The sequence below is a fragment of the Pseudochaenichthys georgianus genome, chromosome 10 (assembly GCF_902827115.2).
Source record: "Pseudochaenichthys georgianus chromosome 10, fPseGeo1.2, whole genome shotgun sequence".
Classification (NCBI taxonomy): domain Eukaryota; kingdom Metazoa; phylum Chordata; class Actinopteri; order Perciformes; family Channichthyidae; genus Pseudochaenichthys; species Pseudochaenichthys georgianus.
The window spans coordinates 33,908,684-33,926,188 of record NC_047512.1 but is presented as its reverse complement, the minus strand read 5'-3'; the positions used below and the strand labels follow the sequence as shown (position 1 = coordinate 33,926,188).

Sequence of the window (17,505 nt, the reverse complement as noted above, 5' to 3'; positions counted from 1 at the left end):
TAAGCTTTCTTAACGCTAATGTTATAATAGTCAGATTGCTCTGAAGATGGAGGTGATATTCTATTAATGTTCACGTTCACACGGTCAGTAGATTTTTGCCGGCCGTCTTTCCTGCAACGGCAGTTTTTCTGTATTTCCTTTCTCCTGTAATATGACTTGATTGCTTTAAACTCCGCACACTGAGCTCTGATTGGTCAGCAGGCGGTGCTTTCACTGAGTTTCGCTCAGCGAAAATCCGGCTTCGTAGTACAGGCCTCATGCCTCAAGATAGAAATAACAACCTGTAATACATTTGACCTTTATTCAAAGGGTCAGGGATTTTACCATACTGTAGTTGCTACGCATCGGTTTAATGGCTAGGACTAAAGATTATTTTCGTGATATTTATTTATCATGTTCTAGAATAATAGTTTGGTCTTTAAAATGTCATTACATCTTAGTTTCTCAGAGTCCAAAGGGAGGTTCTTGATGCTTTGTTTTGTCGGTGCAAAACACAAAGATATTACATTTAAAAACAGATACATTGATATACAAAATAGTTTGTGATTATGTTTCTGTTTTGACGAATTCTTGCCTCTTTGTGGTCATTTTGTCTTTTTCTTTGTTTCACTTTGTAGTTGTTTTTGTCTTTTTGCTATTTTGGTTATATAGAAAAAAGGTGTTTTAAAAAAAAGAATCTTTTTGCATCTCTTTGTAGTAGTTTTGCATACAGTTGTTTTCATTTTCCATTTCTTTGTAGTCATTTTACTTCTCGTTGTTGTCATTGTGAGCCTCATTGTGGTCTCTTTGTGATTGTGTCTTTTTGTAGTACATGTTTTCCTCTTTCTATTTGTGTTGCGTCTCTTTCTATTTGTTTTGCCTTTTCTCATTGTGGCAATTTTTTTTTTAACTCTTTGTAGTAATTTGTTATGTGTTGTAGTTTTGCTTTTCCTTGCAGTCATTTGTCCTCCCTGTTGTTTCAAATCTCTGTACTCATTTGGTGTCTCTTTGTATCTGTTTTGTGTCTCTATGTATTTGCTTTGCCCTTTTTCATAGTTGTGAGTCTGTTTGTTTGTTTTTGCAGTTCTTTTGGTCACTTTGTAGTTAAATCTGTTAGTTCTGCTTTTCTGTGGAGAGATTTTGCATCTCTTGCAGTCATTTTTCATCTCTGTTGTTGATTTTTTTGTCAAAGCACTGAAGATATTCATTGCTATCGGGATGTTAAGAGCATTCCATGGAATATAACAAAAAGTGTATCTCGAGCCGGTTTCTCAAACTCACCTACCCCACCTTTAAGCTGGCCATTTTAACACAGACAGCTTTACAGAAAAGCTGACCAAACAATGATGATTTAAAAAGTGCAACTGAAAGTTAAAGTGTGCAGTTGAGAATAAATGAATTGGGATATTAACATTTCAATAACTGACTAAGACTGTGCAATGTGAACCTGAAAGACTTTTCATCACACACATAACCCATACATAGGATGCAGCTTAAAGTGTTTTACCAATATGGCACAAAACTCATGTGTTCATGATATATATGATAACATGGATGTAAAATAGGCAAGCTAATAAATAATAATCCAAAAGTTCACAACTGATTACCCACTCAGTATAAGTAAAACAGACATAAACAAAATGAATTAATACAATACAAATAACAAATCAATATGACAATATTAAAAAACTAAGAATAATTAAGACTGGAAGACCAATTATAGGGCGACTAATAACTAATAAAATGCTAATCTAAAATGTGTGTTCAGCTGTCCTTAAACATTTGGAAGGAGTTTGCCATGCTAACATTTGTTGTCTTTTTCTCTCTTCCTCAGGTCGAAGCGTTTCTTGTCGTTTGCCGATAGTTGTTTGGTGAAGAACCACCTGCACCGGCCCAACACCGACACCCTGCTGAGACACGCTTTCATCCGGGATCTGGCCAACGAGAGACAAGTGCGCATCATGCTCAAAGATCACCTGGATAGAACCAGAAAGAAAAAAGAGAAAGGTGAGTGCAAATAGTTTAAGCATAACAGAGCTCTAAACAATGGATGGATAAAGAGAACTGGGTACAGCGTTGGAGAGAGGGTACTGTTCATTCCTATAAAGTTGCTCAGTGGCCTTTGAAGCCAATTTGGCATGACTCTGGAGAGTTTAATAGCATGAGCACTTGCTTTATCCTTAAACCCGCCTCCAATCTGCTCTGTCATAGCTGTTCTTGGCTCAGTCAAATGAGAGGAGAGAGAAAATAACTCTGGATTCGGGTTTTGGCGCATTATACAACTTTTAGGCCCTAATCATTCACATTTGGGCTATAAAATGGTTCTGGGTAGTTGATTTACCTTCAAACCGAAGTTTGGACACTTTTCGATTTCAAACGTTGAAGTTGTGGCAACAGCTGTGATTGCAGTTGTACTGTTGAACATGGCACTATACAAAAAAACGTTATACTTGGTTTTTTTTGTAGTATTTTATTCACGATGCCAGTGTTGAAAAGAAGCCCCCGTTAATTCAAATGTGTTCATTGATCAGTCTGTAATGATTCGCTATCGGAGACAATAACGTTGCTAGCTAGCAACAACCACCACTTCTGGTGAGGTACAGCCGCCAATTAATATTTGACCTATTCTCCGATGAAATTCACACACTGGGCAAGTGTTCAGTGTGCTAAGAGTCAAATTGAGTCATAACATAATTATAAAACAAAAACGCACAGGGATTGAGATTGTTGTCCTACATTGTTAGAATTATTTAGGTATGGAGAGCTGATTCCTGATTATAAATTCTTTAGATAACTAATGAAACCTTTTTCAAATAGGCCACTTCCCAGAATCCATGTTCCATCATGTCCCCCTGTGTCCCTGCATTAGCTGGGTTTCAGGCCACTTGTAGTGGAATAAGAAGTATGAACACACTCAGCTCAGAGAGTGCGCCAGCTGCTTCTCACAGGCTGTTAAAACCTCTGCATTTCTGCTCATTCATAGCATGCTGTTTTTGGAAATATTTCATTTAGTTTCTAGTGTTAACCATCTTCTTTTGCATTGATGCAAATCCAACCTTTTTAACATCCAAAACTGCAATATACTGAAACCAGAATTTTGGGTTTTTGTGCATGTAAATGCTCTGCAAAGGATATATTCCCTAAGTTCCCTCCAGAGGGAGTTTCTCTCCCACACACTCCCCCATGTATGACACGCCTCCATTAGACTCCTTTGTTTACTTCTGTATCGTAGTGACATCATTATGTTACACTTACGCTTCTATTTGCTAGCACTCCAAACTGTACATTATACATAATAGGCTAAGGGGCGGGACATCTCCAAGCAGTTGACCAGTCACAGCAGAGCCGGCCAGCTAACCAATCAGAACAGACTGGGCTCTGGTTTCAGACAGAGGGTGAAAAGAGGTGCTGCAGCACAGACAGTATGAGAAAACTAAAGAGCTTTTTGAACATTAAAGCATGGAGACATGTCCCAGGAGAGGCACAAGATATACATATGAGCCTGAAAATGAGCAGAAGGGCCCCTTTAAACATCAACATCTGGTAAGCATGTCCTTGTTCCTCTAGTTTGTCATGATTCTGACTAGATTGTTTGACACATTGTATTTGAATCACATATGCCTGAGGCGAGGGCTCCAGTGTTATATGATAAAAAATGAATGGCTAGTTGATATTTGTTGCCATTTGGTGTAAATGGAACATTGACATTAACATTGTATTACGTCAACATGTTAGCAACCAGTGGCCTCTTTACACATCAGACAACATGGAGTTGCATTAGCATGTTATAAATGAACTGTAAGAAGAATATAATAATCCTGACAAAAATAGTAATGTGAAAAATAAAGAGCTTTTTGAACATTAAAGCATGGATGCGGTTCACAGTAGAGGCACAACATATAAATTAGATCCTGGAAATAATCATAATAGGGCCTCTTTAAGATAAATCTTCATCCATACAATCTAATTAAATCACTTAAAATGCTTTTCAGTGCAACTGGTTGGACAACTGGTTGCCTATTTGAACTTTACACCAGTTTTTAATTGATTTGTATTCGGAGGAAGGGCGACAGTGAGACGGCCAGACAAAATGAGCGTGAGAATGAAAGAAGATTGGAGCCAAAAGGCTGACAAAGAAGCAAGAAAGAAATTAAGAATAGGAACGCGGGGGGTGGAGAATTGTATCCCCATCCTGCTCTACAAATAAATAAATTATACTCGGGATGATGAGCGAGTATAAAAGAGAGAGAGAGAGAGAGAGAGAAAAAACTGGTTCTTAGCTTATAAAAACACACTAATGAGTGTGTGTGTGTGTGTGTGTGTGTGTGTGTGTGTGTGTGTGTGTGTGTGTGTGTGTGTGTGTGTGTGTGTGTGTGTGTGTGTGTGTGTGTGGTGTGTGTGTGTGTGTGTGTGTGTGTGTGTGTGTGTGTGTGTGTGTGTGTGTGTGTGTGTGTGTGTGTGTGTGTGTGTGTGTGTGTGTAGTGTGTGTGTGTGTGTGTGTGTGTGTGTGTGTGTGTGTGTGTGTGTGTGTGTGTGTGTGTGTGTGTGTGTGTGGTGCGTGCGTGCGTGCGTGCGTGCGTGCGTGCGTGCGTGAGTGCGTGCGTGCGTGCGTGCGTGCGTGCGTGCGTGCGTGCGTGAGTGAGTGAGTGAGTGAGTGAGTGAGTGAGTGAGTGAGTGAGTGAGATGAAAAGCTGGTAGTCTAAGAACATGTGGGAAAAAGTCTCTGCTGCTAAGAATAAATAAATAAAAACATTTCTCTGCGGATATGATGCAAAAAGGATGTGACATTTTTACCCAGGAGTGTAGTTTGGCCTTAGCTTGTTCTATGTTTTGGAAGATGATCCACAAAAAAACAGAGGCGGTCACTTCTCAGTCAGCAAAAGTGAAAGAAGATTGGAGCCAAAAGGCTGACAAAGAAGCAAGAAAGAAATTAAGAATAGGAACGCGGGGGGTGGAGAATTGTATCCCCATCCTGCTCTACAAATAAATAAATTATACTCGGGATGATGAGCCGAATATGTGGCGGAAAGCAAACTGAGAGTCAGGGTAGGCGTTCTCATGTTGATGTTGAGAGAGAGAGAGAGAGAGAGAGAGAGAGAGAGAGAGAGAGAGAGAGAGAGAGAGAGAGAGAGAGAGAGAGAGAGAGAGAGAGAGAGAGAGAGAGAGAGAGAGAGAGCGAGAGAGAGAGAGAGAGAGAGAGAGAGAGAGAGAGAGAGAGAGAGAGAGAAAGCTGGTAGTCTAAGAACATGTGGGAAAAAGTCTCTGCTGCTAAAAATAAATAAATAAAAACATTTCTCTGCGGATATGATGCAAAAAGGATGTGACATTTTTACCCAGGAGTGTAGTTTGGCCTTAGCTTGTTCTATGTTTTGGAAGATGATCCACAAAAAAACAGAGGCGGTCACTTCTCAGTCAGCAAAAGTAGGCATTACCCCAAATGAAATTGCTCCTCAGCGTGAACCAACACTTTGAAACATGACATCACTGCAACAGAGTTTCCTCCCTTCATTGCAAAAGCAGAATGTGTCCGTCTTCCTCCTTCTTTCTGGCTCACAAATGCACCTTTTAGCGTGTTAATGGCAACACATGGCGCGCCGAGTTAATGTTCAAGTTACCCTCGCTACTTTCACACCATATGTTGGCCAAATGTTGTTATGCTGCTGGCTGGCCTCTGGACAATAAGCCCCCTGGGACTGGCCTGCGCTGGGATTTACTGAAACCATTTTCCAATCTGCAATCCAAACTATTAGGTTTTATTTACACTTAAAAACAGTTGTACCTAAATCATAGCTCCATAGCAATGATGTGTGTGGGCAGGGAGCGACGATAATTCACATGTGTTATGGGTCCCACGGTAGGAGGCGAAAAAGGAGAGAGAACTTCTTGAGTGACTGCATTTGAGTCTGAAATTAGATGATTCAGCGATGCTGTTGGTGTAACCATATGTAACCCATATGTCTCCCACTAAACAAGACTCTCATTTACTTTGTTGTTGCCCAAGTTTGCCCACACTGTACTTTTGTGTGGCTTCGATAATGACAAAATTGCTACTGGCAGCAAACGATAAAGGAGCGAGACAGCAGGCATGGAGAAGTTTCCAATCAAACATTGGCCACTTTAGTGAGCCAGAGAAGCAGAACTACAACATCAACACACCAGAGGCCTTCACGCCAGGCAGCACCCATAACCACACCTCTTTTTGGATGAACACCAAGTGTTAGTTTTATAGTAAAAAAGCTGCTTGGTTCATACGTTTTCCCCCCAGCTGACGTACTTAGTTGTGAACCGTTCAAAGCTTTCGTTTGTAAATAGTCACTCTGAGCGGCAGAGCACACTGGCAATAACTCGGAACGTCGTTGGAATGTACCGTTCAATTATTATTCATTCATTAATATCGCACAGCATTCACTGGTGTGCATCGAATGTGGTCGTACAACATTTAGCTAGATAACTAAAATGTTCTTTAAATGCCACTATAAGTTTTTTTGGGCCAGAGAGTTTCTTTATTGATAGATGTGGGACGGGCCCTGCCGGAAGTTTCCGTGATTTGAACCACGGCTTAGACAGCTTAACCACATATGGGCCGCCAGCTCTAACCACTGAGCTAACCACCGGCCCATACTCTACACGTTCTAATTCATTTTCTTAAGCACATTGTGACAGGCTAAACAATGGATTTATTGCTTCGGAACCTGAAAAAAACTGGTTTTCCTTGACCTCAACTGCGAGCCGTAAAGATATCATTGGGCGTGTCATATTCTACGAGTTGGAAATGGATGTTGGCATGTAATAGTCTTCTCTGCTTCTTTTCATGAGTCGATATTTTCTTGGGTAGAAACCGAACCAAAGTTTGCAGGTAATCAATGCAATATGTTCAGTGGCGTTTTTATATGTACAAAAGTGGTGGGGCACAAAAAACGTATATGTCTATAAGCTTCTGCAGTGAGGTTCATGGCTGCTGAGGCACTGGCACCGACTCTTCAGGTTTACAAATATTATATTTTGACCGAAATCAAAATATAATATTTATATACAAAAGCTTTTTTAGTCTGATGCTTCTTGATTGAATTGTTCTCTCTTAGTAAGATCCCATTTTCAATAAAATGGTGGTCTTACCTTGACGTGAAGATGAAGTCCATTTGCCTATCCTTCTGGACAAACATCTCTATTACTTTTTTGTAAAAGTCCTCCTTATCTTCTTGTAGTTTCAAAAGTCATCATCAAATCTAAATGATGGATTTATGATTTAGGTCTTTAAATGTCTTGCTTTATCTGCCAAGTCTAATCCAAAGAACCTCAGTTTATAATACTCAGAACAGAAAAATCAGAAAATCTTCAAATTGGAGAACATCTGGAGAGAATGGATTTTATTTATAAAAAATGTCCTAAATATTTCATACATTATCCTAATAGTGGTCTGTTGTTGTTCAATACATTTGAGCTCAAATTACATTCTCAAAAATATAAGAAAAAGGCAAGTCAGGTTTTATTTTAAATAGCACTTATCCATGATAAGAGAGTTTACATTGATTTACAAAAATGTAATGAAAAAAATGAAAGAGTCAAAATAATATAATTAAAACAAGCCAATCATATTATTTAAAGGTATAAAATACAAGAATAAAGTTACAGTGCTGAGAAAGATGTGGATAATTATTTAATTTGATAAAAACAGTGGCAATTTAAAAGAAAACATATTTATTAATATACAACCCAAAAAAGGGGTTGTATATTAATACATCTTCATCTTATTTCTTTGCAAGGATTTATTTAATTGTTTTGGTTTTAAAGACCCAATATGAACCAAACAACTAATCTTCTTCTTTTCTCTCTCAGAGGGTCCAGAGTACGAGTACAGTGGCAGTGACGAAGACGATGAAGAGGCGACAGAGGAGGAAGGAGAACCCAGGTACAAGCTTTTCAAACTGGATATGTGTTTTGTTGAAGAAATTAATCACAGGGTGAAGATTTTCAATGCAACAAATATATAAAATTGCACATTCATCTGTATTATTCGCACATTTCTCTTCAATTGAACCTTCAAACTGCACTGCACTACCATTCTGAATTCTGATATGAAAAGATACATTTAAGAGTCATTGCGATATTCTTATTGTAGTCACTTCTTAGGGTTAGGGTTAGGCTTCTAACCATTTCATTAGATTTTGTTTATTTATAAAAGTCTCAAAATGACATTCATAAAGTTCTTTACCTGCTTATTTTTTACAATTGAATATCTCGTGTGTTATGTTTTCAACAATACACAGCTAAGCAAATTCCTTGTATGTGTAAACTGTCTGCAAAAATCCTCATTTTGATTCCAAAATCAAGCATACGAAGTCAATGAATCAGGGTTTTAGAAAAAATGGTAATATCGATCAGTTCAAAATCTGAATTGCAATAAGCAAAATATTAGATAGAGGTAAAACTATCTGAATGAAATGTTGTGGTGCTGCAGAGAAGTCCCAGTCTACAAACAGTATTCAACTGATGTGATAAAAATCCTCTTTCAAAAATCCCACCATGATCATATATATTTATTAATAATAAATACAAAATGTCAGTGATAATGTGAATGATGTCGTCATAACAAAAAGTATGTTAGTAATAGTAGTAAAGTACGGGATGTTATAAATGAGCATTCTCCTTAAAAAACCCTAATTACATTTTTTTTCCAAATCGTGCAGCCCTACATGCAAATAATATTCCAAAGACTTGAACAAATGTATTTTCACTATATCATCATCACTGCTTATCGGTTGATGATGTAGTAATGAAGTCTCCTCACATGCAAAGCTAATGAATGACTACAGGACATGTCCTCTCTGTTAGTGTCCCTGGACGTCAAACAGCAGATGGCACTAGGAACTGAGCACTCTCTCCTGAGGGGAGGGGGGGGGGTGGGGTGTGTGTGTGTGTGTGTGTGGTGTGTGTGTGCGTGCGTGCGTGCGTGCGTGTGTGTGTCAGACAGCCATTTAGTATTTTGTTTGCCATCCGTTCTCTAGTGTACTTCATTACATAAGAGTGGCTGCCATTAACCACTAACAGTTTTCGTCCCTCTTTCCCTCTCTCAGCTCCATAGTGAACGTTCCCGGCGAGTGGACGTTGAGACGGGAGTTCCTCCGCTTACAGACGGAGGATCGTGACGGGGGCAGAGAGGGAGGCCAGGGGGGAGGCGGGGGGCAAAGACAACAGGTAGGTCTCCAGTTCATAACAACCGTCCACACATGAATTAATACTTGAGTAATATCTAGTCAATTATAGGGCTGTACTAATAACATTAACAATGTTGGCGTTCTTACTCTAAATTAACTTTTGACTGCTGTTAGGATTCTTTTTTATTTGCATGTGTATTCATTTTGTTGAAAACCAGTATTTTTTGCAAATGTAGTTTCCAGTGGCAGCAGTGTTGGAATGTTTTAGACTTACGATCCAAGCTGTATTAAAGTACTGAAGTAAAAACGTGTTAAAGAATGACTTTCCTTTTTTTCATATTTCTCTATTATGTATAGACTATATGGATACAGCTAGAAACAAATAAATGAATATGTTGATATACAGTAAGGTGCTGAATCTAAAAAAGACATGATATAATATGTTTTACGTAAGGCATCATTCAATTCTTTTAGATTTTAAGCTTTTCAAAAACAACTACAGTCAAAAAGACGTTTTGGTCTTTTACTTTGACCCCAGTGCATGTGTCTGTGTTATTGCATAATTATAATAATACATTGTTTCAAGATGCCAAATAGTCACTGGCTGTAGTTTCTCAATTGTTTGAATGTTCTGTTTATTTGTTTTTATGTTATTTATGACAGCAAATCTTTGTGTTGTGGCCATCAACTATGATGTATACGTTTTTTAATCAAAATGATACAGTTAATGATTGTAAAATGAATAAACAAGACGCTAATAAATGGTAATAGCATCCCAGTGTTTCATTATTATTATTATTATTATTATTAGGAGTTGTATTAGTTGTAATAAAGAAATACAGTGGGTTTTTGCTGAGTCTCAATTCCAAACGTAGTACACTGCTATGTCCAGCACTCTGAACACATTGTCTTGAATCACAGGAACTGGCTTTTCGCTATCTAGCTAGCAACATTATCATTTGCGGTACCAAATGAAAACAGACTTCTCAATGAACCAAATGTAATTAACGATGATGTCTTTTGTCAAGAGTATAGTGGTGGTATGTTTATTAAATATTGAAAAACACTTTGATACTAACACTGAGTGCACCATACGGCTACAACATATTGCTATACTTAACATTGGGACACACTTAAGTTCCCTTTGTAAGTGTAAGTACAGAACAGTGCATATCGACACAGCTCATGTACCACAGTGTGATTTCAGCCCAGCACAGCCCAGTTCACTTTATATTCGAAACATTAAATTAAAAGTGTGAGCTATAATCAAGTGTTACTTCTGTTTCATTTTCCTAATTGTATTTGAATATTTGCTGGCCAGGCTCTGCAGCAGCACAGGCAGCAGCTGGCGGAGCAGGAGCGCTACAAGCAGCAGCTCCTGGCCGACCGGCAGAAGAGGATCCAGCAGCAGCACGAGCAGCGGCAGAAGTTAGAGGATGTAAGTGATGCTTATTCATATCTTTTCTCCTGTATGTACTTATCATACATAGGTCTGTTCGAAGAAGATAAAACATTTCAGAGGAAAATTAGGTTAGAAGAAACTCACCAGTTGTTTAATCAATCACGTCTGAACAAGAAGTGTGTCAGTTTCACTCCCCACCTGCTGAGTCTCATCCTCACTCTGCCCACGAACTGCTCTCACCATGCCTTCAAGATCTATAGAGTGTTGTACTTCTCGAGAAAGTCAGCAAAAATGCATAGAAATAGAAATTACACCAAAAAAGGTTGTGGTCGGTTTCTTTAAGAGAAATGTTAGGTTTCGAGAATAAAGTTCTACATTTACAACATAAAAACTTGGATATTCTATGTGTGCGAAAAAAATCACACATTTTGCAGGAATTTCTTTTTATATCAGAGATTATACATTTTAAATTGCAAGAAAAAACCCTTGAAGAATGGTGTTGTTTTTATTGTCCAGGGACAATTTTACCTCATTTTGAAATTTGGATAAACATCAAGTTTTATTTTCTCGCAAAGCTATGACTTTGATCCCCAGTATGCCTCACTGTTGTTAATGTGTTATTTTTGTAAATACTGGTACAATTGGGTGTTTCCCAGCAACAGAGACAGCAGCTGGCAGACTGCGCCTTTCAGTGGGCGGAGCTCCAAGAGGTCTTGCTGGGAGAGGAGTCTGATCTCCAAGACAACAGAATCCTATTGGAGGAGAGAAACAGGAGGAGTGACAGGAGACAGGTAACGTGTGTGTGTGTGTGTGTGTGTGTGTGTGTGTGTGTGTGTGTGTGTGTGTGTGTGTGTGTGTGTGTGTGTGTGTGTGTGTGTGTGTGTGTGTGTGTGTGTGTGTGTGTGTGTGTGTGTGTGTGTGTGTGTGTGTGTGTGTGTGTGTGTGTGTGTGTGTGTGTGTGTGTGTGTGTGTGTGTGTGTGTGTGTGTGTGTGTGTGTGTGTGTGTGTGTGTGTGTGTGTGTGTGTGTGTGTGTGTGTGTGTGTGTGTGTGTGTGTGTGTGTGTGTGTGTGTGTGTGTGTGCTCAAGCCCAGGTGATAACAACATGTTCTCCTCGACACAGCTAGCTAGAAAATAGTTTTCATGGTCTGATTTAACAGCACTTCTGTTTCCATAATTACTTAGAGTTTGAATTTTCCGAAATCCTTTTGTTTTGCTTCTGATCTGCTGTTTCCTCTCTTAAAGGTGGGGTAGGTAAGTTTGAGAAACCGGCTCGAGATACACTTTTTGTTATATTCCATGGAATGCTCTTAACATCCCGATAGCAATGAATATCTGAAGTGCTTTGACAAAAAATCCATAAAAAATGTCATCTGTGGAAGCCGTGGTACTGTAAAAAGCATGACCAATCCGTTTAGCCGGCCCGGCTAAACGGATTGGTCGTGCTGTGATTGCCGCCCTGTCTGTCAGCCTTCCATCTCGTGCACGCACAAATGTATCTTGTGCCGTAATTGGGCGTGCATTGCGCGTTCATGTGTGTTGGAGGAGGTGCTCTGTAAGGAAGTCTGAAGGAAGGGGCGGATTCTTTTCGGCTGTGTACTTTCAAATTTTAGTGCACTCGAGCCGGTTTCTGAAACGTACCTACCCCACCTTTAAGGTCTTTCATTTCGATCTAGTTGCTATTGAAATATATTTGACATTGTTCAAACTTCATTTATAACACCTTACAACTCTATGGGAAATGAAATATCACCTTTTACTGTGAGAAAGTGTTACAAAGACTGTGAGGGTGAAGTGTCTTTGCCACTTCCAGTCATTTTAAAGTAAGAGTCCTCTTTACTATATATGAAATCCCTGTTTAATCATTAATTTGGACATGTGCATAATGAATCCATCCCACACCCCAGTAGTTTTCAATAGGTGTATATTAACACCAAGGAGCAGGTTAGGAGCAGTGATTTCTTCATGCAGGAGACACTGTATTCCAATGCTATTAATATCTGTCTAGTTATATTACGTCTATTTGTGTGTGTGTGGCAGAGAGCTATCTGTATGTATTACATTCTAATTACACAGATTGCCTCTTAGTCATTAGGTTGGGCATGCTTAATGGATCTATCTGATGCTTCATTAAGTTTGAATGTATCTGCATTTAATTATGTGACAGGCCCATTGAGCATGTGATGTGATGTCTTGTATTTTGTCAGATGCAGAACTTGTCTTGGCTCAGCGGTTCCAATCATTTCACACATTGATTGATTGGGCATGCATCACATCGTGTATTTCAGTGTTGTGTCGTTGGTTTAAAGGCCCGGACACATCAGACCACTTTAAAAGAAATAGTCACAACAGGGCTGACTGTTGTGTCGCCTTATGTTGCCTTTTCATGGCCACAAAGGTGCACTTGAACACACCACAAAGGCTACAGCTAAGACAGCAGGAGAACATAACCTTCCAGATGAAATAACTCTATAACAGCAGCGGCAGTTGGTATTCGTCGATCAATGTTGTGTATTTTGCCACCAGCTCGAGGGCGGATGTTGGAAGCGGCGAAAGTCATGAGAGTGCGGAACACACCACTAAATAATTGCTGACGGGTGCTCTTTGACCTCTTCAACTTGACCAATGTCCGATAATCGCCCCGGTGTGTCAAAGCCGTAAAGCAACAAAATGTAGGATAAAGTGTTATTTAGTGCCCCTACAATTGTTAGAGTACAATTAAATTGTACACTGCAGTCGCAAATATAGACAGCTGGTAGGTTACACACGTGTATTTGTAGTATTCCAGCTAATGTTACTAGACTGTAACCGGTACTGTTGCCCATCCATCAGGATTCCCTAGCCTCAAGTACTCCCTCCTCCAAGTGGTCTTAAGCTAGGTAAACACCAGATTCCCCCTCTGAGCCCAGTCCTGGTAGCGAGGCAAGCTGAGCTAACGGCTAACTATAGAAGTTGATGGCAGCAGTTAGCATTACTTTAGCTACAAGTAAAGCTTTCTGTCCAACAAGAAACTCCAAAAAGAGGAGGGACTGAGGATTTCAAGGGCACATAGTCGATGTTCTGGCTGTAGTCTTTGTGGTGGGTTCAAGTGCACCTTTGTGGCCATGATAAGGCAACACAACAGTCGGCCCTGTTGTTACTAGTTTGCAATCACTGCTAATAATTTCATGGAGTAACTTTTATCCCACATTTTAATGTAAAATGTCCCGTTTGGACTGTATTTTCAGGAAATATTCAAAAGGAGGTCATAATGTAATATTTAGAGTGTAGGGCGTGGGCTAAAAGCTCCGACCCATCTTGCACACTGAATATTTTAGTTCCCACCTCTCAGGATTCTGCTCAAGACCTTATATACCCCTAATTAAAGTGTGTGTGTGTGTGTGTGTGTGTGTGTGTGTGTGTGTGTGTGTGTGTGTGTGTGTGTGTGTGTGTGTGTGTGTGTGTGTGTGTGTGTGTGTGTGTGTGTGTGTGTGTGTGTGTGTGTGTGTGTGTGTGTGTGTGTGTGTGTGTGTGTGTGTGTGTGTGTGTGTGTGTGTGTGTGTGTGTGTGTGTGTGTGTGTGTGTGTGTGTGTGTGTGTGTGTGTGTGTGTGTGTGTGTGTGTGTGTGTGTGTGTGTGTGTGTGTCACAGGAGCAGGCAGGCAGACAGCGCGGTGCCGATGTGTCAGTCAGGCCTCTGGACTCCACCGCAGAGCAGGTAACTACCCTTCACTCTTTATGTTTACTTACTACTTGTCATCACTTCTTCTATATTTCATATGAGGTGGGATTTCTTTTTACATCTTCTGAAGGCTCTTGGTAGTAACACATTGAATAGGAGTCTGCATTGTGGGCGTGTGTGTGTGCACACCTTTCAGGGAGATGATGCCTGGAAATATTTGAGGTCACTGCAATGGAGCAGGGAAGAACAAAAAGAGAGCAAACTATATTGTCTTCATATTTCACTGGTGTTGAAATGATGTATAAAAGACAGTAGTTTGAGTGGTGCTCTGGAAGCCTGACGCCCTGCTGGGGCTGGGAAAGTTCATCATGTTGACGTTCTCATCGGAGGAGGCGGTGACAGATTGCTCCTTTTAATTCTCTGTTAGTGTGGAGCTTGAGAGGGACAACAGTGACAGTGTGTATTGTAGCAGCAGTGTCACATCTCCACGGGCTTTAAAGCCGGTGCTTATCACAGCATGCCGTCCCTTTTTGTTTTAAAGCCTCCCCTCTTCATCTCTCTCTCTGCTTAGCGTACCTTCTCTCCCTTTTTCCCTCCCAGCATGTCATCTTTTTCACTTCTCACCACTCCCTTTTCACTCATCTCTCGGCTTTTCTTCCGAAAATGTCTGATCTCAGGAGGGGTTATAGAGGCATCAAGACACTCTCACATCCCTAATTCCTTTCTTCTCTCCTGTCTGACCTTTCCCACCCTGATGTTGTTATGATGTTATATAATGATGACAGTTGCTCCTGATGTTGCTCCATAGTCTTTATATTCACAAAACGTAATCAAAACTCAGAAAAAAGGAGAAGCAAGATGTTTTGGAAGGCATTGTATGGCCACAGCCCTCTGCAACCCTACAAAGACAAATGTATTTGTAACTTTTTTTAATATATATCTTTTTTAAATGTCAGGGATTTATTTTCTGATATTTAGCTGTATAATTTTCATATCTTAAAGGTCCCATGTCATGGCCATTTCCACTGATCATAATTCCATTGTTGAGGTCTACTAGAATAGATTTATATTGTGCAATTTTCCAAACTCACATTAGTTTCTCATACAGCATCTCTGTAAACTACGTCTATTCACTGAATTTCACTCTCTGCCTTTAACGGCTCGTTGTAGCTCCAATAGCTCCAGCCCCCACCCTCCCCGTGAGCACAGTGTGCTCTGATTGGTCGGGATGTTGTGAATCGCGCTGAGCTCCGTGGAGGTGTGATTTCCTTGTTTAGCGATACACAGCGAAACACAGCCAAACTCACCCTGAGCACACACAAAGTCACAGCCGAAGTAAAAACAATAAGTGTGGCTTGATATTGAGTAAGAAAAAGGTCGATAAACGCTGTGAGAATGGGTCTGCAGAGAGAATTTCGCCGCGATCCCAACTGTCTGTTATCAGCCTGCAGCCAGGGAGGAGAAATCAGCAGAGCTGCCTGCACTGAGTGTGTGAGGAAGTCCGTGGATTGGTCAATTTGGACCAATCAGCGGGGGCTTAACGCAATGGCTCCGCGGACGTAACGTAACGGCTCCACGGATTGGTCCATTTCGTTCCGGGTAACGCATGACCGTATCGCGTCATAGTTCTGGGCGCGGCAACTTGCCATTCCTACGTCACAATACCCAGGAAGTAAACAATGGACAGTGACGTATCTTCAACGAGGCGTTTTGGGGAGGTGTTTTCTGTGTTAGAGTTTTACTCGCTACAGGGTGTACTTTGAGGGTTTTGACTCTGCACACTGTTTACATGCATAAAAACCTTCATAACAAGGGGACGAGTAATAACTGGAAAAGCATGACATGGGACCTTTAAATGCAATAATTGTAATCAACCCCCGTAAGGTAACATAGATATTGTTTCTTCTTCGGTAGGTTTTGTCGCCATTTAGTGTGTTCTCTTATTTTATACTAAACCAGCAGAAGGTTTTTCTACGTTTCCTATGCCAGCGACGCCATATTCTGCTGCCTCAATCGTCACCACATCATCAAATATTTGGAAGTCGTTTTAAATGGAGACGTGGAGGCTCTACATTTTTAATTAATACTGCTAACATTTTTACGTATAGAGGTTGTAGCCTTCAAAATCAGTCATGTGAGCTGTAAATTACATAACTCAATGAAATAACCATATTTAATTAAATATTCACCCATGTTTTTCTATTTTTGTCTCCATCTTTCACTTTTTTATTCTTAACAACTGGTTATTTCATGTAGAGCCTCCACATCTCCATTTAAACGTTACCAATTATTTTTTTATGAATTGGTCATTTCAACAGACAAACAAATCGCCAGAACAAATCGACAGAGAGGGCATATGATTTTCATGTTAGGGCGCACAAAACCGTCATGTGCCAGTGTCAACGGCAGAGATTTTTTGCTGAGGGGTAGCTTGACGTTTCATAGAGGGTGCTCAAACATGTAGGGTTTCCCATGAATGTACCGGGCGCTACAGCGGAATGTTCTACTGCAACACTCCCCACACTCACATACACAGTACTCTCAACACCCATATGAAACAGAACTGTTCATTTCTCTATGGATATTTTACAAATCACTCTCCTTTCAAACTGTATTCTTGTTTTACTGTCATATAGTATTTCATACCTGTTTTTCATTTATTACGCTTATATTACTATCTGACACCACATACAGCGTAGCATTAAAGTTCACAATTTAATTTTTTTATAAATAATAAAAAACGTGTTTATTGGGGGAGGGCAGGAATGTCAAATGGGAGGGCCCTCGCACGGCTCCGGGTCTGCATTTCAATGGTACGTTGCTGATAGAACTATGAAGTGATTTATATTATAGTTGTGAAAATATATATTTTTTCCTCAGGGCAGTGGTACTGCTGCTTTTAGTTAAATGTGTCTCTCAAGAAACAGCCTTAAATGGCTGCTGGTTTCCCCTCTATAGTAGCAGTCACATGAATGTTGGCTAATTTACTCCTCATGGTGCACCACGGTCAGGCCTCAAGCCTCCAGGAAGTGCGATGGGCATTAAAGAAAAAATATGTGTAGTGGCCAAACCATTGTTTTGCATCGTCTGTGCATCACATGATGTCATTTGGCCGAAAACATATTTTTTCCAGTCTTTTAACTATAGTACAAATAATTGCATGTCCTGGTTTTAAATCATTAGGTCCTAAAAGTTTTCTAAATGCGTTATTAACCTTATATAGTTATTGTCCCTCCGGTCCTGAATCCTGAAAATAGTTAGCATTTTACTTTACTTACTTTGTTTATTTTGCAAATCAGATTCACCACCAGA

General features: G+C 40.0%; 1 protein-coding gene across 3 annotated transcripts in view; it reads left to right on the top strand.

The window, feature by feature from the left end:
• LOC117453843 (mitogen-activated protein kinase kinase kinase kinase 4) overlaps positions 1-17,505 on the top strand; it is a 130,560-nt gene that overhangs the window by 68,520 nt on the left and 44,535 nt on the right. For all 3 annotated transcript variants that reach the window (XM_034092858.1, XM_034092857.1, XM_034092856.1), the window contains 6 exons: positions 1,814-1,986; positions 7,816-7,888; positions 9,054-9,174; positions 10,456-10,572; positions 11,193-11,327; positions 14,164-14,229. In XM_034092858.1, the coding sequence (XP_033948749.1) occupies positions 1,814-1,986; positions 7,816-7,888; positions 9,054-9,174; positions 10,456-10,572; positions 11,193-11,327; positions 14,164-14,229 (685 nt within the window). The remainder of the gene's footprint in view (positions 1-1,813; positions 1,987-7,815; positions 7,889-9,053; positions 9,175-10,455; positions 10,573-11,192; positions 11,328-14,163; positions 14,230-17,505) is intronic.